The 20,486-nt window shown below is 41.0% G+C and overlaps 1 protein-coding gene across 2 annotated transcripts in view; it reads left to right on the top strand.

Moving 5' to 3' along the window:
• The first annotated feature begins 2,334 nt into the window (after positions 1 to 2,334).
• The window catches only part of ANKRD55 (ankyrin repeat domain 55), a 138,507-nt gene continuing 120,355 nt past the window's right edge, over positions 2,335 to 20,486 (top strand). For both annotated transcript variants that reach the window (XR_012413670.1, XM_045393726.2), the window contains exons 1-2: positions 2,335 to 2,416; positions 2,707 to 2,797. Coding sequence is in view for 1 of the 2 variants with exons in the window: in XM_045393726.2 (XP_045249661.2) it covers positions 2,740 to 2,797 (58 nt within the window). In the remaining variant the exon portion in view is untranslated. The remainder of the gene's footprint in view (positions 2,417 to 2,706; positions 2,798 to 20,486) is intronic.

The following is a 20,486-nucleotide window of genomic DNA, read 5'->3' as shown; positions in this document are numbered from 1 at the left end:
TGAGCCCAAAGCAACCCTTTTCCAAACGTGAAAATGCCTGTATATTTTAATTTGGTTTTGTAATCATTTTAGAGACTTTGCATTTATTTTGATAGTTCCTCTTTTGTATTAGTTTCCTGAAGCCATTGTAACAAATCATCACCAGTTTGGTGGCTCAAAACAACAGAAATTTCTTCTCCCACAGTTCTGGGGACTAGAATTTTGAACTCAAGGTGTCAACAGGGCCTCCTCCCTCTGAAGGCTCTAAGGGACAGCCTGTTCCATACTTCTTCCAGCTTCTGGTGGCTGCAAGTGTTGCTTAGCTTGTGGCTGCATCATTCCCCTCTCTGCCACTAGGCCCACGTGGCTTCCTCCACCTCTCTCTGCGTGTCTCTTATAAGGGCGTTTGTGGCTGGATACAGGGCCCACCAGTATAATGCAGGATGATTTCAACTTAAGACCCTTAACTAAATTACATCTGCAAAGACTCCTTTTCCAAATAAGGTCATATTCATAGGTTCTGAGGACTAGAATGAGGACATTCCTTTCTGTGGGCCCTTCCACAAACCATTCAGCCCTCTATCCCCTCCATGTGCTGCAGCCTGGAAACTCTCCCCAGATAGCAAGCTGGGGATTCACACTGACCTCATTTGTTTATCTTCTCTCAAAGATCCGTGTCCTGTGCTTTCTGCTGTCCGAAAACTGACCTATTTTGCCCAATTTTCCAGTTGTTTAAGGAAGAAGGGTGAATCCAGTTCCTATTACTCCAGCATGGCCAGGAGCAGAAGTTGCACCCATGAGTGTAAGCTCATTTAATATGGGAACATTTCCTGCCTTGCCTTTCTAGTGCCTATAGAAATGATTGGAGCACAGGAGTCCTTCCTTAACAACTGATGAATTAATGAACAAATGAATGAAAGGGAAGCTCATCTAAACCCTTTGTTTTTCTCTTGTTGGGGACTGAATGGCAAAAACCCCTTTTACCTCTGTCAGCCAGATGAGCTGGAGCCATCTCTCCTTAGCTGAGGATCTGCTGGTGTAATTCTCAGTTTCCTCCTCAATCCACTCGCAGCCCCTAAGTCTGGCTCTCATGGTTAATGCAAGAAACTGGTGTTGGGAAATTTAAGAGATTTATCCAAGGAGCACATTTTGGGTAATTATTTGTAAGACATATGTTCTGCCTGTGTTTTTAAATAAAAAGAACGCAGGGCATGTTGAGGGGAGGGCCTGATGTGGGAAAGGAGAATGAATAGTATTTTTGAGTGAGTAGTCGTATTGTCACACAGAAGAGAGGCCCCCCAATATGTTGATGGAAAATTAATGATAGGCACTGAGAAAATATGAGGCAGGAGAGAAGTAAGGAGCCTGCCTATCAAAGAACACAAGTTATACACTAGATCAGTCCACATCAAAACAAAGGTGGCCATGTACGGAGAAAAATGGTTTCTGCTTTTATTTCCACAATCACACACTAATTAAGTTAAAAAGAAAACAGTTATTACCACTATTAATAGCATTTATAAAAGCATCTATTATATGGCTATTTGACTTATCCAAAAATCTGGTTGTGCCTAGAATGTAGATTTTTGTTTGAATTTATTATACCATATTTTTATTACAAATATAAGATAATAGATACTGGTTATTAACAAACCAAAAATACATAGATTGGTACAGAACAAGTTAGAAATCTACTCTAATTACACTGGCCTGAGGGAACCAATATTAGCAGTACGTATCTTTTTACATCTTTTTCAGTGTTCCCCTGAATATGTAAACATAATAATATATACAGTAAGTGGCTTCTGGTTTTATTAAAATGTGAACAAATGAAATATATAACTTGTTTCTTTCATTTAACAGTAGATTAGTGACATGTCACCAGATAAATACACATAGATTTATTTTGTCAGATTTTTAAATCTAGAGTACGAATTTACCACCATTTACTTAACCGCTTCCTGAATGAAGTATGTTCAGGTGGCTTTCCAGGTTTTACCACATATAATGCTACAATAAACTCCCTTGTGACTGCAGACTGTTTTAATTTTATCACCACAGACACTCGAGCCTTGAAATGTCACCTTTCAAATGACACCTTTCCCCATCCTCCCTGTCAGTTGGAGAACGGAGCTGAAAGGGGAGTGAAGAAGACTGCCAACATGGATAATTACTCCACACAGCACATGGCCAGCAGCCTCCTGCTACAATATTTACATCCTATTCCATTGAGATGGCACTCTCTGCTCACATGACCCAAATGCAGTTCTCGCTCCGCCAAGAGCACAGCCGAATGCGAACTGCGTTGGCAGCTTTGCACATGCTCTGTCTGGCCCTGTGAATCCTCACTCACCCATTCAGATTTCTGTTGGTGTAAAGCGACATTCCAGCTGCTGAAGCTCCGTGATCTGCTGTGTTTCCCCAGCCCAGATCCAAGGCAGGTGGCCCATACAATTACTATCTTTTTAGAGTTTGAGTAATTGTGTTTATTTATTTGGGGGTGGAGGGTGTATTATGCCCAAGTACAGCTGATGAATGAGGCCATAGAGTAACTCTTTTCTAGCAGGTATTTACAGGAATAGCATTTACTGATTTTCATCACTTGCCTGGACAACAACCTGCAGCTCTGGTGCACATTTAATTCTGAAACAGAGGTCTTGGCAAACGATGCTGCCTCTGACTGTCATGTTGACTGGAATGTTTGAGATGGTGTTTTCTCCTCTCTAGAGACCTGGATGCTTTTTGCCATTCTGATGGTAAATGATGAGACAGGCTACCATGGATTTCAGCACCCCTTCTGTGTTTGATCAGCAAAGAGGTAAAATGTTGCTTTAACACATTCTTTGGTGTTAGCATCCTTAGTCCCATGGTACGGATTTGCAGTTGTAAGGAGAGAAAGAGAAGTGTGCGTGTGTGTGTGCGTGCGTGCGTGTGCATGAGGATTTGCTATGTAGGATGTGGAAAGAGGATTTCACCTAGAAAACAAACCTGTTCAAAATGTTCGCTTCTTTGATAAGCATCTGAAACAGAAAAATAAGCTTATGATTTGGTGTATAAGCTTATGATCTTGTTGAAGTATTCCTACCTTCAAATTTTAAAAATTGAATTTCAAGCACGCTATTTCAATAGTGTTGTCTTTATTCTGTTCCTTCCGAATCTTTTTTAAAAATTAGAGTAAGCAGTGTAAGAACACATCACTTTTTTTTAATCATTCTATTAGCCCAGTATCTCATTGCTATATCTTCATAAGCATTTTTTTATTCTTTCAGGAATAGATGTTGCCTGTATTTATGTCGGGTTGATATGTTATCTCATCCAAGGTTGTGTAATGACATATCCCTATGCTATTATTTGCAGCGACAGGGTATATCTTCCTTACTTATAATTTCTGGAGTGGAGGTAATTTTCCACATCAAAATGTTGCTGTGAAATCAACTCATCCTTATAATACCATGTATTTGGCCATATGGTCTAGGTGTATACATTTTGCATATGCAGTGTGTTTATACACATCTTCACATAATACTTATGTGTAATTGTAAATTTTTTTTAGTATGAACGTGAAATTTCCATTTTATAAACATAATAAATATTTTTTAGAATCTTTTCTTAAATATCTAATATTTAAACCACTTTCTACAGTCTCTGAATATTCTTCAAGATCCTAAGTTCCTTTGGTGATTTTATCTGTTTGGGCTACAACACAAAATGGTGGTTTGAAAAAGCCTCATTAAGAAAATGTATTGCTTCATTCTTTTTTCCCTTTTCCTGCTCTAGGCGATAGCATGTTTAATACCCCTCAAGCTACATTTGGCTTTGTGGGTGAATTATTTTAGCCCAGTGGGTTTCTCCAAAAATAAATTTTTATTTAGATTCCTGAGTTAGCTAATGTATGTATGTATATAGTGTGTTCTCCAGGTCTTAGCTCATTTGGAATAGTGTTCGTGTGTGTGTGTGTGTGTGTGTGTGTGTGTGTGTGTGTGTGCCTTCAGAAAGTGCTGGCTCATACCGCGTTTGGATCTTAACACCATAGAGAAAGGGGTTGTCACAGCTGTGCCCACCACCATCCTCTCCTCCTGGTACATTTTATATCACTGATGGCAGTCAGTAAAAGTGAAAATCTGCTAAGAACCAAAGAGCTCACACTGGCTAAAAAATGACGTTGCTGAGCCACGAAACACACAATGGGTTTATTTTTGAAGAATAATTGGAGGGAGCTGGAACTGACTGAAGAAGAACTAGCTCTTCATAATAAATTTACATGTTCCAGTGTTATACCTTCTAACAGGATTGAGCCCCAAACATAGTTAAGATATAGAATTACAAGACTGATTTTCTTATAACACCTTTCATGTGAGCAATTCACAGCAATTCCTCCACCTGGGCGCGATTCTCTCCCATGGAAGTTAACCCTCTCCCTGCCATGTTTATCTCTATTTCTCAATCCTTTCTCTCTTTCTAGAGGTTTTATCATATGGTGGAAAGAGCATGGGATTTTAAATCTTATAGACATAGACCAGAATGGCAGATCAGCTACTTCTTAGCTGTGTGAACTTGGCAAGTTACCTAACCTCTCTGGGCCTTAGTTTCCCCAGCAATATAATGAAGGAAATGATGCTTACCTAGCAGGTTGCTGTGAGGATCTAAAATAACATATAAAATGCACCTGTCAGCAATGCCTGATATTCAATAAGTATTTTCCCATTTTGGCTGCGGCTGTTATTATTATTGCTGCTGTTATTATCACCTTGGACTGGGAGTTTCTGAAGTGCAAAAGACTACTCATCTCTCTACCTTCAGCTTGAATGTAGCAGTCCTAAATGAGGGCTTAGTACTGGGTGATTAAATTACATTAATTATTTTTTTCAGAACCCTAGGATACTCTTTATAGCAAGCCCTAGAATAATAATTAAGCGATTCCTGAATAGTTTTATTACCCCATTAATCCTTCCTCTTTCTTAAAAGCATGAAAGACCATGAGAGGTTGAGACCATTATACAGATTTTAAATATTATATTGTTGGACAAACCAAAGGGAAGTGACTTTCTCGGGAAAAGTTGAGCATGGGGCTTTAGTTGAGGGTTTTTCATGAGTTGTTACTATCTGGATAATTGAACCCTAGCAGCACTGGCTTTACATACAGATAGGGACAGAAGACATTGCATCTGGAAGAACCTTAGCAATCAGGCAACCCACTGGTTCTCATATTGGCTGTACTTAAGAATCATCTGGGCCGGGCACGAGGGCTCACCCCTGTAATCCCAGCACTTTGGGAGGCCAGGGTAGGCAGATCACATGGTCAAGAGATTGAGACCACCCTGGCCAACATGGTGAAACCCCGTCACTACTAAAAATACAAAAATTAGCTGGGCATGGTGGCACACGCCTGTAGTCCCAGCTACTCGGGAGGCTGAGGCAGGAGAATCACTTGAACCTGGGAGGTGGAGGTTGCAGTGAGCTGAGATCGGGCCACTGCACTCCAGCCTGGCAATAGAGCAAGACTCTGTCTCAAAAAAAAGAAAAAAGAATCATCTGAAGAAATTCTGAAAATGCTGATGCTTGAATCCCACCCAGGGAGATTCCAGTTTAACTGCAGTGAGATATGGCCCAACCAACACTCCCTGGGAAGTTCTCATGCACAGCAAAGATTGAGAACCAGTCATCCAACCTACCCCTCTTCCACATTTCAGATGCGGGAACTAAAGCACAGAGAGGTTCAAAGCTGGGTCCTTCCTAATAATAATAACAACACCCCACTAAATAGCAACAGAGGGGTCTGAGGCCCAGGTGTTCTCCATCCATACAACAGGGCAAAAGGAAGCTTCCTGTGCATGGCCAATCCCTGGGCTAGCACTGACTCTGGCTCATGGTTGCCCAGAGAATGGTGGAAGAATATGATGCAGAAGGACCTTCAGGGCTCCAACGAGGTGGGTTTGGCAAACTGAATCCCTCCACATGCATTTCTCAATATTTCTCTTTAGCTAGAGGCAACAAGGCATGCCAGGGTCTTGGTGACAGATGGCCATTTGCTCATGTCCTGTCTCTGCCCTCTTCCTAGTTACATGAACTTGCACAGACTAGTTGATCTCCACTGGCTTCTGCCTCCTTGACTGTAAATGTGGATAATACTATATTACATATTCACAGAGCTGCTGGGAGGCCTAAAGATCAGATTATTTGACTGGCCAGGGGCATGAGGCTGTGTCTCTGGCTGGCTTTGTAAAACTGTGAGGGAGGAAGCCTGGGTCTTCAGAACTCTCAACTCTCTTTTGTGCTTTTAGCTTTCACCATAGCAACATCTCTTCTGGTCCCACGTGTTCTTTCTGGCTGTGTTCCCTCTCAAAGCCCACACACGCAGGAAGCAACCTGTAGTAAAGCCATTTACTACAGAACACAGAGGTTCCTGCTAAAGTCTATGTATTATGTAACTAAATATACTTGCATTGTAAGCTTTGTCATGACTTTTGGAAAGAAAAGTTTTGCTGCGCCTGAAAGAATCCCAAGCCTCAGATAGAAAATGAAAAAAAAAAAAAAAAAAGGCGAGGGGGCGGGGGGGCGGGTAGCCTCAGGGCCTCACCCACTCCTCTGTGTTGTTGGGGGTGAGGAGGGCCTGGCCCTGCCAGGGTCTTTGAGGAAATGTGCCTGAAGATGCTGAGCGGTGTGTTTGCACGCACCTGTGTGGGCTGTGGACCACCCTCTTGCACAGATTGTTTCTCTGGTCGAGTTGCGGAAAAGCAGAGGAAGGACTTTGTCTTCCAGCCCAGATTACTACAGTATGTGAGTGTCTCTGGGCTGCTGTAACCAATTATCACAAGCTGGGTAGCTTAAAACAACAGAAATATATCCTCTCACAGTTCTGGTGGCCAAAAGTCTGAAATGAAGATGTCAGCAGCGGGCCGGGCACAGTGGCTCACGCCTGTAATCCCAGCACTTTGGGAGGCCGAGGCGGGCAGATCACCTGAAATCAAGAGTTTGAGACCCATCTGGCCAAAATGGTGAAACCCCATCTCTAGTAAAAATAAAATATTAGCCAGATGTGGTGTCACGCACCTGTAGTCCCAACTACTTGGGAGGCTGAGGGACAAGAATTGCTTGAACCTAGGAGGCGGAGGTTGCAGTGAGTCAAGATCATGCCACTGCAGTCCAGCCTGGGCGACAGAGTGAGGCGCCATCTCAAAAAAAAAAAAAAAATGTCAGCGGAGGGCCTACTTCTAGAGCCTTTAGGAAAGAATCTTCCCTGGTCCTTCCAGCCGTGGCTGCTGTGGCCTCATCACTCTGGTCTCTGCCACCATCCTCAGTTGGCCTCGTCTGTGTGCATCACTCCTCTGTGTACCTGTCTCAAAGTTCTTCTGCCTCTCCTTTAAGGATGCATGTGATTGCATTTAGGGACCACCCAGATAATCCAGGATAAACTCCTCCTCTCAAAGTCCTTGACTTACTCACATCCCTTCAGATAAAAGGTCATAGTCACTCTCTTGCCATATAAGGGAATAGCCACAGGTTCCAGCAATAGAGATGAGAACGTATCTTTAGGGCCACCATTCAACCTACTGCAGGGAGTGAGAAGAGGTCAGATCCCAGAAAGAACGCAACACTGTGACTCAGTTTTTGGTAAAATCCATTCTCCTTTAAGCTAGAAGAAAAACTGACAAATAAGAGGTGGGGGCAGATGGGGAGCATCTGTTTGGTGCAGACTCTGTGCAGGGCTTTACATGGATACATAACTGACAAGAAGGAATGTTTATGGAGCATTTAGCAGACCCAGGTTCTGTCCTAAGGACTGCACACAGACTAGCTCATATAATCCTCATATCAGCTTCAGAGTATGACCCCCTTTTATCGATGAGGAAATTTTAAAAGGTTATGACCTACCCAATGTTACCACAAAGTAAAACAGCAAAGCTAGGATTCCAGGCTAACCCTGTTTCACTTCAAAGCCCATGTACTTTCTACTGCAGAATGTCTTTTCCTTGGCCAGTGATAAGGTTTAATTAAAAAAAAGACATCTATGAAAAATCGAATTAATGAATCATTTATTTTCACAGTCAAGGTCTTATTCCACTGTGTTGTGGATTTTTAAAGTTCCCACACACAGATGTGCAGGTTTTAAATCCAACTGCTCATCTAAAATGGGAATGCTAGACCAGAAGATCTGTGCTTTGCTGAAAAAGCAAAAGTGAAAAATCTGGCGTGACAACCAGATACCTCCAAAGGAAGAATAAGCAAATTTTGAATGGTGTTTTGGGCAAAGGAGTCCTCCCAAAGGAGTTTTGAAAGGCAAGCATAGCAGATAGGAAAGGAAAGGGAATGATTTGGGCTCAGTTGCTCAGTTCAGGCTCAGAGATCTTGAATGGGAGCCTGGAATAAATCCAGGAACATTGAGGGGGAATTCTGTGATTGATTTTCAGATGGACAGTCCAGATAAATAAAGACTAGCTGGCAAACCAGCCCTGGTTTAGAAGCAGATTATATGTTGCCTTTGAGAAAATGCGTAGCCTTCTCCTTCTCTTGGTCAAGAAAGAGGAGCAGAGGGAAAGAGAGATGGGAGAAGAATCTTCTTTTCCTGTTCTTGACCACTCCTGAACAAGTCTAAGCAAGCATGTTTGTTTCAGTGTTTGTTTTGTTTTGTTTTGTTTTGTTTTTTGAGATGGAGTCTCACTCTGTCGCCCAGGCTGTAGTGCAATGGCACAATCTCGGCTCACTGCAACCTCCGTCTCCTGGGTTCAAGCAATGCTACTGCCTGAGCCTCCTGAGTAGCTGGGATTACAGGCACCCACCATCATGACCGACTAATTTTCGTTTTTTTTTTTTTTTTTTTTTTTTGAGACAGAGTCTTGCTCTGTTGCCCAGGCTGGAGTGCAGTGGCCGGATCTCAGCTCACTGCAAGCTCCGCCTCCTGGGTTTACGCCATTCTCCTGCCTCAGCCTCCCGAGTAGCTGGGACTACAGGTGCCCGTCACCTCGCCCGGCGAGTTTTTTGTATTTTTTAGTAGAGGTGGGGTTTCACCGTGTTAGCCAGGATGGTCTCGATCTCCTGACCTCGTGATCCGCCCGTCTCGGCCTCCCAAAGTGCTGGGATTACAGGCTTGAGCCACCGCACCCGGCCTAATTTTCTTATTTTTATAGAGACAGGGTTTCACCTTTTGACCAGGCTGGTCTTAAACTCCTGACCTCAGGTCATCCGCCCTCCTCGGCCTCCCAAAGTGCTGGGATTACAGGCGTGAGCCACTGCACCCGGCCTCTTTCAGTTTTCTTGATCCCTCCTGAATAAGTCTGGGCAAGTGTGTTTGACCCCCACCTTTCTCTGCCCTCTTCTTTGTGATGCTGCCTTCTTCCAACCAACCACCTCCTGAGAAAGTGTATAACAGTCCAATCCATTCTGGAGTGTGCTGTGGCCTCCATCTGTTTCCCCCTAGGACAGGCTGTGCCCCCAATAACCTGAGCATCCCTTTCCTTCCACCCTTCATGGCTCCTCTTAAGGACTCTATAGAAGGAAGCTCCTGGCCGAGCTTATCCAAACAATTACCCTTCACAGCCATCAATATTCTTCACCACAGGACCACCCAACTGTCCTGGGGGAGGGAGCCTCTTGCCAGAGTATGCATCCCAAGAGGGAGGACCCTGGAGTGGTATCTGGAGAGAATAGAGACTCACTTGGGCAACCACATCTGAATCAACCCTGATGCTTCCCATAACTCATTGGATCAGCTTCAAGAGGCTCTCCCTCAGCTCAGCCTCCACTGCAGCAGGCAGTTGAGCCACTACACTGAGCTCTTCCTGTCATCTCTACTCACTAACTCCACAGTTCCACAACTAAGTAACTGTGCTGAGTACCTGATATTCATGGATTTTCCCTTTGATACCACTATTTTGATTCAAGGATATTTTAACCAAAAAGGATATGGAGTCTAAAAGAAAATACAATAAACTTGTAGCTGTTTTTTTTATTATGAAACAAGTATGAGACAAACATCTTACTCATCACCAAATGTGGGACAAGGTGAGAAGGTGAGGGTATGGATGCACAGGTTGATTTTCAGATTGACAGTCCTAATAAATAAAGACTAGCTGGTAAAGGTGGCATATGGGTGGGGCTAAGACTACTAACCAGGAGTCACATGATTAATGCACTTGTAAATCTCTGTTGGTCATTTGCAGAATCTGCTGAATTGTGTTTGAGAATTCCCTTATATCATGAATTATCTACATGTAGATTTTCTGATTTATCTTTTAAAGTCATGATGGTTTTACCCTAATATTTACCTTCAATCAATATGTAGGTTTGTGTGCTTAATAAGGGCTCTTTGTTTTCTCTTTGTGAAACCTAAGAATGGCACTTGCTCATTAATGAGGCTTTTCTTATTTTATCAGCTATATTGAGGGAGGAAGAGAAGGGAAGTCATTCCAGTATACATGGAAAGTATTTCCATTTCTAAACGTGCTCTCAGAACTTAAGATATGTGCATGTAATATTCAATAGTATTCAATTATTTTAAATTTTTCTTTTTTTTTCTATCCCCCAGGCTGGAGTACAGTGGCGCAATCTAGGCTCACTGTAACCTCCACTTCCGGGGTTTAAGTGATTCTCCTGCCCCAGCCTCTTGAGTAGCTGGGATTACAGGCACATGCCACCATGCCAGGCTAATTTTTTGTATTTTTAGTAGAGATGGGGTTTCGCCATGTTGGCCAGGCTGGTCTCAAACTCCTGACCTCAGGTGATCTGCCTGTCTCGGCCTCCCAAAGTGCTGGGATTACAGGTGTGAGTCACTGCGCCTGGCCTAAATTTTTCAAAAATAATGTCAAATTTATAGAAATGTTGTAAAATTAAGAATCATATAAAAAAACACTTGTGTGCCTTTTACTCAGATTCATCTAATGTTAACATTTTGCCCCATTTGCTTTATCATTTGCTCTTTCTGTCTCTGTCTCCCTCGCTCCTTCCCTCCCTCTCTCTCTTTCTGTGTGTGTCTCTCTCTCTTCTTCTACATGTATGTGTGCTTTTTGTTAATCTAGCATCTGCATTCTAATTTTGTGTATTGACCTAATACAGATATACCTTGGGGATACGGTGGGTTTGTTTCCAGACCACTGCAATAAAGTGAATATTGCAAAAAGCAAGTTATACAAACTTTTGGTTTGTCAATGCATGTAAAAGTTAGGTTTGCACTGTACTGTAGTCTATTAAGTATGCAATAGCATTCTGTCTAAAAATGTGCATACCTTATTTTAAAAATACTTTATTGCTAAGGAAAAGCTAATGGTCATCTGAGCCTTCAGCCATCTTTTTGCTGGTAGAGGGTCTTGCTTCGATGTTGATGGCTGCTGACTGATCTCAGTGGTGGCCACTGAAGGTTGGGGTAACTGTAGCAAGTTCTTCAAATAAGACAAAAATAAAGTTTGCTGCGTCAATTGACCCCTTCTTTCATGAAAGATGTGATCTGTAACATGTGATACGGTTTGATAGCATTTTACCCACAGTAGATATTCTTTCAAAACTGGAGTCAATTCTCTCCAAACCTACCGCTGCTTTATCAACTAAATTTATGTAATATTCTAAATCCTTTGTTGTTATTTCAACAATATTCACAGCATCTTCACCAGGAGTAGATACGATCTCAAGAAATCACTTTCTTTACTCATCCATAAGAAGCAACTCTTCATCCATTCAAGGTTTATCATGAGATTGCAGCAATTTAATCACATCTTCAGGCTTCACTTCTAACTCTAGTTCTCTTGCTATTTTCACTACATCTGCAGTTACTTCCTCTATTGAAGTTCTGAACGCCTCTAAGACTTCTTCTAAACTCCTGTTTGGAGAGTTGAAATTACCTTCTTCCAAACCCCCGTTAGTGTTGAGATTTTTACCTCCTTCAATGAATCATGAATGTTTTTAATGGTATCTTGAAGAGTGAATTCTTTCCAGAGTTTTTCTTAGTTTTTTTTTTTTGTTTTTTTTGTTTTTTTTTTTCCTCTGGCAGAAACTAATAGAGCAAAGGTTCTCAATTTACTTTGCCCAGATCCATCAGAGGAATCACTATCTATGAAGGCTATAGCCTTGCAAAATTTGTATCATAAATAGCAAGACTTGAAAGTCAAAATTACTCCTTGATCCATGGGCTGCAGAATGGATGCTGTGTTACAGGCATTAAAACAACATTAATCTCCTTGTACATCTCTATCAGAGTTCTTGCTTAGAAAAAATGATTCATTTCAAAATATTACTGCTCATTGACAATGTATTGTCAGTATTTTTTTGAAAGGAATTTTTATTTCTGACCAGTAGGTCTCAATACTAGGCTTAAAATAATCAGTAAACCATGTTGTAAATAGATTTGCTATCATCCAGGCTTTGTTACTCCATTTATAGAGCAGAGGCAGAGTAGATTTAACATAATTGTTAAGAGCCTTCAGATTTTGGAATGGTAAATGAGCACTGGCTTCAACTCCAAGTCACCAGCTGCATTAGCCCCTAACAGGAGTCCTTTGAAGCATTTAAGTTGGCAGTGACATCCCTTCTCCAGCTCTGAAAGTCCTAGATGGCATCTTCTCCCAATAGAAGGCTGTTTTATCTACATTGAAAATCTGTTGTTTAGTGTGGCCACCTTCATCAATGACCTTAGCTAGAGCTGCTGGATAACTTGCTGCAGCTTCTCCAACAGCATTTGCTGCTTCACCTCACATTTTTATGTTATACAGATGGCTTCTCTCCTTAAACCTCATGAAACAACCTTCGCTAGCTTCAAAGTTTTATTTTGTCTCTCCCTCATCTCTCTCAGACTTCATAGACTTGAAGAAAGTTAGGGGTTTCCTCTGGATTAGGCTTTGGCTTAAGGAAATATGGTGACTAGATTGGTCTTTTATCCAGGCCACTAAAACTTTCTCCATATCTGCAATAAAGCTGTTTCTCTTTCTTATCATTCATGTGTTCACTGGAGTAGCACTTTTAATTTCCTTCAAGAACATTTCTTTGCATTCACAACTTGACTAACTGACACAAGAGGCCTCGTTTCTGGCCTGTTTTAGCTTTCAACATGCCTTTCTCACTGAGCTTAATCATTTCTAGCTTTTGATTTAAAGTGAGAGGCCTGTGACTCTTCCTTTCACTTGAATACTCAAAGACCATTGTACGGTTATTAATTGGCCTAATTTCAATATTGTTGTGTCTCAAGGTATAAGGAGGCCTGAAGAGAGGGAGAGAGATGGGGGACTGGTTGGTCAGTGGAGCAGTCAGAGAACACATTTATCCACTTAAGTTCACCATCTTCTGTGGGTGTGATCCATGGGACCCAAAACAATTGCAATAGTAACATCAAAGATGACTGATGACAGGTCACCACAACAGATATGATAATAATGAAAACACTTGAAATATTGCGGGAATTACCAAAACATGACACAGAGGCACAAAGTGAACATGTGCTGCTGGAGAAGTTGTGCCAATAGACTTGTTCAATGCAAGTTTGCCACAAAAATTCAGTCTGTACAGTATCTGCAAAATGCGATAAAGTGGGGTGCAATAAAAGAGGGTATACCTGCAATGTTGTTTATAGCATTCTCCCTCTGGTACAGAATTCAGTCTATATTTAGTTATCATGTCTCCTTAGTCTCCTTTAATCTGGAAAGTTTCTGCAGGCTTTTTTTGTCTTTTATGACATCGACATTTTAAAACAATTACAGTGTCTCTCTTTCGTTAAATACTAATTTGCTCATTTTGAGTTCATCTGAGGCTTCCTTGTGATTCAATTTAGATTACGCACTCCCAGCCAGAACACTGCATAGGTGATGTTGTTTGTCTCAAGTTAACATAGTATTGTTTAAATCCCTTATAATGATCATTTGGGGGTAGAGATGTTACAGTACTAGATGCTAATTGGTTCTAACAAAGTTTAAAATATTTTTTTAGCAAGGCACAGTGGCATGTGCCTGTAGTCCCAACTACTCAGGAGGCTGAAGCAGGAAGATGCCTTGAGCCCAGGAGTTCAAGTACAGCCTGGATGACATAGCAAGCAAGACTCCCGTCTCTAAACATATATATATATATTTTTTAAAAATATTCATATCTAGTTCCTTATACTTATTTCCTAATTATGAAATTAATACTACCTTTTTCAAAAAATTCAAGCAATACATAAATGAATACAGCATAGAAAGTGTTATACTCCTTTAACTAGCAAAGAGCTATGTTCTTCAGCATCTCTTAGCCCTGGCCTATTCCCAGCTTCTCAGCCACCAAGATGTATCCATGACAATTCACCCTCCATGCCAGGGTTGGGGAATCGCCTCCAAAGAGAAACAGGAGATCTGGCCAAGAATACTAGCCAGAACTCCTAACTAGAAGAAGAGCTAACACTCTGGGTTATTAAGCAGCTCCCATGTACCAGGCACTGTGCTAAACTCTTTCTTCCTATTATCTCACTTAATCCATGCCACAGCTTTTGAGACAGATGCCATTTTTAGTCCATCTGAGGTTATACAACTTGCCCAAGGACACACAGGACAAAGGACAAGGCTGTCGTGTTAACTCAGGCTTCTGACCCCCAAGCCCTCCCACACTCCTCTTCATACCAAGATATACTCTCTGGATTCTGACATCAACCCCTTTCTGACACCCAGCATGAGAAGGAAAAGATGATGGTGGCTAGAGTCCTCAGCAGAGTGCCCGACTCCCTCTGTGATTTGCCCAAGGTGGGCTGGCAGGGACAACAGCCACCACTGTGGCTCCACTGGGCTGGGCTTCCCTTTGGGATGAGCTCTGCTAAGAGGCCTCAGCTCAGTGTGACAGCCCCACCTCTTCCAGAGAGGATTCAGTCTCCATGGCAGTCTGCCCTTGGAGCAGAGAATGGCCCCAGCATCCCAGGAGGAGGAGAAGGAGGTTAAAAGGGTGAGATTACACTGGAATATAACCTGAGGAACTGATGTGACGGGAACTAGAGATTGCCAAGGCCACGGCTTGGCTTTTATCACAGAAGTTTCTGAAGGTGGGTTGTTTTTGTTTACCTACTCAGCCCATTTGTTCTATGCAGCAACAAGTAGACATTTCTCCAAGAGAGTTCAGAAATCTCCAACCCTGTAAACATGGTCACACAAAAACAACAGTTGATTTAAAAAAAAAAAAAAAACATTCTTTCAGCTTTGGCATCTGGCTCTTTGATTGTGGGCCCATGAGCTTTACCCTTGAGACCACTCCTTTGATCTTTAATTCACCACAGTAAATCAGCACACCGTCTGCTATTTTTAAAAACTGTAAGAGGTGCACCTACAATTCACCCAAATTGGCACTTTTATCCTTCTGATCACTTAATATTATTTTTAAAATGGTGTTCTAAAATTCTGGCCACAACTGGGCTGGCCCAGCAGGGACCGCTGAATATATAGTAGAGTTGAGATAGGTTTGCTGGTTTCAGGTAGTCACAGCAGGAACCAATTTAAGGATGGATCCTGGAAGTGTTTCATTTTAGAATAGCAATCCCTTTAGAATTAGAAGGAATCTTAGTGAATATATAACCCAGCTCCTTCGCTATTTTTATGTGAAGACTGAAACATAAAGGGATTAGCAGTGGTACAGTGGAGTAAACCCTGTGACTGGACACTCAGATCCCAGTGCTGCCACTTATTGTGTGCTCTGGCTGGTGACATCTTTATCCCTTGCCTTCCTTACCTTGTAAGTTGAGATGGTTTTACTACAAACGATTGTTTGAAATTGTGTGGGTTATAGGATCGTCATAAAGATGGTTACAACCATCCTCAGAGGACTGTTATAAAGATTTAATGAAGTAATGCATACAAAGTACCTGGCACCACGCCAGGCCCACAGAATCACTTCGTAAGTGCTGGTGATTATTATAAATGACTCACCTAAGATCACATGGATGACTGGTCTCCCCAGGTCAAGAGAACATCCCACGCTCCGAGCCTTCACTTCCTCTGTAATGAATTCGTGGCAGACCATCCTGGTATGGTTTGGTTGTGTCCCCACCCAAATCTCACTTTGAATTGTAATAATCCCCATGTATCAAGAGCAGGGCCAGGTGGAGATAACTGAATTATGGGGGTGGTTTCCCCCATACTATTTTTGTGGTAGTGAATAAGTCTCACAAGATCTGATGGTCTTATAAATGGGCTGCACAAGCTCTCTTGCCTGCCACCATGTAAGATGTGCCTCTGCTTCTCCTTTGCTTTTCACCATGATTGTGAGGCCTCCCCAGCCATGTGGATGAGTCCATTAAACTTATTTCCTTTATAAATTACCCAGTCTCAGATATGTCTTTATTAGTAGAATGAGAACAGACTAATACACACCCTTTTTTCATTTGGAAGTTGTAAGGGACAGAATTGCCTAAGCAGATAAACCACATCGGAAGGAAATTAATCCTTCAGGGACACTCATAGGCTTTGCAGTGCTTCTGCTTTTCCTGACCTCTGGGTCCTGGTGTTCTATCTTTTGAGTCTATGATGCTTTCTGGATAAAACTCTTCCCTTGCTCGTAAGCCAGCCTATTTGTTTACTTCCATGCTAGTCTCAGGCAAGTTTCTGGACTCTATGCTGCTCTAGTAATCTGTCTAGTTTTGAAGCAGAATCTCACTATTTTAATTATTACAGTTTTATATGTTGTACTGTTCAATAGAGGAAATCTCCCTCAATATTGGTTTTTTTTCAATATTATTGGGTATTCTTACCTACTTTTTGTTTGATGTTTTGTTTGTTTTTACTTTTAGAATGGTAATATATTCACACACTTTTAAGGTATTAAAAATGTCCAATGAGTAATCCACCCCTACTCCTACCTTCAGTGGTCCAGTTCCCTTCCCTGGAAGCAAAATAATGTAAGCAATGTCTTATGCATCCTTCCAGAGAGATTCAGTGTACTAATAAGCAAATACTTATATATATTCTTTTGTTTCCTTTAAAACATAATTATCTATTTATCTTTACAAATGAAAGTTAAAGTTTTCGTGATACCTCCTCCCAAACAATTGTTGGAACTTTGACTGAAATGAGATTAAACATATATTAATCTGGTAATAATTAAAATTGTATATACTCTTTAGTCCTCCTGTCTAGGACTATGGTATGCATTTCCACAAATTCAACTTTTCTGATATATCCCACAATAAAGTTTTTATCCAGAAGGCATCTTAGACTCAGAAGATAGAACACCAGGACCACAATATAGTTTTTCTCATTTAAATTATAATATTTTGGTGAGGCTTATTCCTGGGTATTTTATATTTTCATGTAATGAATTATTTTCCCCCTTATATTATTTAATATAGGATTATCTAATTTTATATTTATTTTTAAACCTGACTAACTTAATTGAATCTTATAAATTCTACTTGTTCTCTGGATAATTCTCATGTGCTGTCTGACAGATAATTAAATTATTCAAACCCTGATGGTCAGTGCCATATAGTGGTTGGGAACCCTGGCTTCGGGCCATATGGACTGCTTTCAAATCCTGTCATTCAATAGCTGTGCAGCTCTGGGAAAGCTGTTGAACCTTTCTGTGCTTCAATTTTCTCATCTTTAAATGGAGTGGAGGGGTTAAATACTACCTACTTCATAAAGTTGTTGGAACAAATAAATGGCCTAATTCCAATGAAACCGTTAGGACAGTGCCTGGAAGAGAATTCATCTGTAAAAGTTAGCTATTAACAAATTACTATTCAAAACAGAGATATAGACCAATGGAACAGAACAGAGTCCTCAGAAATAATACCACACATCTACAGCCATCTGATCTTTGACAAACCTGACAAAAACAAGAAATGGGGAAAGGATTCCCTATTTAATAAATGGTGCTGGGAAAATTGGCTAGCCATAAGTAGAAAGCTGAAACTGGATCCTTTCCTTACTCTTTATACAAAAATTAATTCAAGATGGATTAGAGACTTAAATGTTAGACCTAATACCATAAAAACCCTAGAAGAAAACCTAGGTAAAACCATTCAGGACATAGGCATGGGCAAGGACTTCATGTCTAAAACACCAAAAGCAACGGCAACAAAAGCCAAAATTGACAAATGGGATCTAATTAAACTAAAGAGCTTCTGCACAGCAAAAGAAATTACCATCAGAGTGAACAGGCAACCTACAGAATGGGAGAAAATTTTTGCAATCTACTCATCTGACAAAGGGCTAATATCCAGAACCTACAAAGAACTCAAACAAATTTACAAGAAAAAAACAAACAACCCCATCAAAAAGTGGGCAAAGGATATGAACAGACATTTCTCAAAAGAAGACATTCATACAGCCAACAGACACATAAAAAATGCTCATCATCACTGGCCATCAGAGAAATGCAAATCAAAACCACAATGAGATACCATCTCACACCAGTTAGAATGGCGATCATTAAAAAGTCAGGAAACAACAGGTGCTGGAGAGGATGTGGAGAAATAGGAACACTTTCACACTGTTGGTGGGATTGTAAACTAGTTCAACCATTATGGAAAACAGTATGGCGATTCCTCAAGGATCTAGAACTAGAAGTACCATATGACCCAGCCATCCCATTATTGGGTATATACCCAAAGGATTATAAATCATGCTGCTATAAAGACACATGCACATGTATGTTTATTGTGGCACTATTCACAAGAGCAAAGACTTGGAATCAACCCAAATGTCCATCAGTGACAGACTGGATTAAGAAAATGTGGCACATACACACCATGGAATACTATGCAGCCATCAAAAAGGATGAGTTTGTGTCCTTTGTAGGACATGGATGCAGCTGGAAACCATCATTCTCAGCAAACTATCGCAAGAACAGAAAACCAAACACCGCATGTTCTCACTCATAGGTGGGAACTGAACAATGAGATCACTTGGACTCGGGAAGGGAAACATCACACACCGGGGCCTATCATGGGGAGGGGGGAGGGGGGAGGGATTGCATTGGGAGTTATATCTGATGTAAATGATGAGTTGATGGGTGCTGACGAGTTGATGGGTGCAGCACAGCAACATGGCACAAGTATACATATGTAACAAACCTGCACGTTATGCACATGTACCCTAGAATTTAAAGTATAATAATAATATAAATAAATAAATAAATAAATAAATAATTATTGTTTTGCTCTTCCTTTATGATTATTACATTTCATTTCTTTCTGCTTCATATCTTACTGCATTTGTTAGGATTTGTCTTATTTCTTCCCTTCTCTATTGTTTCACTATTAGGTATAATGTCTGCAATTGGTTTGAAATAGGTAAGCACTTTTTGTCTGTTTATCTTATAGGGGTCAAATTTAATCAAATGCCTTTCTGGTGTTTGCTCATATCATCACTTATTTTTCCTTTGTTCTATTGGTACGACATATTTTATTTATAGATATCCTCCAACCAAAGTATCTTTATATTCTAGAATAAACTGTATTTGGCCATGATGCATTATTTTATGTCAATACCCAACTGAAATTGATCCAGTAGAATTTAATTTAAAACTTACAATTTTGTGTTCACAAACCGAATTGTTCTGTAGGTACGTGTGTGTGTGTCTCTACCAGTTTATGCTAAGCTAATCTTAGAAAATAAATTTTAAAATTTTTACTTTTTCTGTTTCAGTATGAAAACTATTTGTCCCTTGGCCATTTGACATTTGTCTTAATGTTTTAAAAGAACTCATTCAACCTCACTTTAGGATATTTGTGCTATTACCACTAGCCTTAATTCCCTCCCTGTTGTACAGCCAGCCAATTCTTCACAGGTGTGCTTCCAATTTTGGGTTAATATTTAAAGCTTATTTTTGCTGCAGTGAGTATAAACTCTAGCACACGATATGTCAGGCAAAACACCACACCACACAGCTTGTGCAACAGGGTGGAGAGAAGGGTACAAGCTGCCGTGAGTCAGTGAGAATGGAATGTGAAAATGTGGAATGTCCATCCAGCACCAAAAAAAGGTCACAAGTTCACTGGAATATATGAGGGCTTTGCCTCTGAGTGAAAGAGTGCTTCCAGACCACAGTGCCCAGGGGTCAGAGGGTGGGATCCAAGGCCTGACAGGCTGCAGCCTTACCTGGGTTTTACCACTTGCCACCTGTGCAAGTTTGGATAAGTCACTTTGTATCTACTCTGTACCTCGGTTTCCTCATCCATAAAATGGGAATAATTGTAGTACCTACCTCTACCTCATACAGTGAGAATTAAACAAGTTGATTTCTAGGAAGTGTTTACACAGTGCTGGGCATACAGTGAGATACAGTGAGCTCTATGTTAAGTGCTGGCCATCATTAAGACTGTTACTCAGGCATTGAAACGGTCCTGAAAAGATCACATGAGCAATGCAGTACCAGCGGGTGATTTTATAGAGACTCGGAAGTATTGTTGTTCTGTAGAAGTAATTGTGTGGCAGTCTTCAGTAACTTTAGGGTTATTCTGAGTATTTTAATTCCTTCAGATGTGCCACCAACAATTCTGGAAGCTAAGAACTTTGATGGGGGACTGACCACGAGGCTTATGGAGTGTGCTTGGAATGGTCTTTGTACCCCCAAATTCA

This window comes from Macaca fascicularis, chromosome 6 (genome assembly GCF_037993035.2).
Source record: "Macaca fascicularis isolate 582-1 chromosome 6, T2T-MFA8v1.1".
In the NCBI taxonomy this organism is placed as follows: Eukaryota; Metazoa; Chordata; class Mammalia; order Primates; family Cercopithecidae; genus Macaca; species Macaca fascicularis.
The sequence above is the reverse complement of the archived record's forward strand: the minus strand, read 5'-3'. Positions and strand labels throughout refer to the sequence as shown.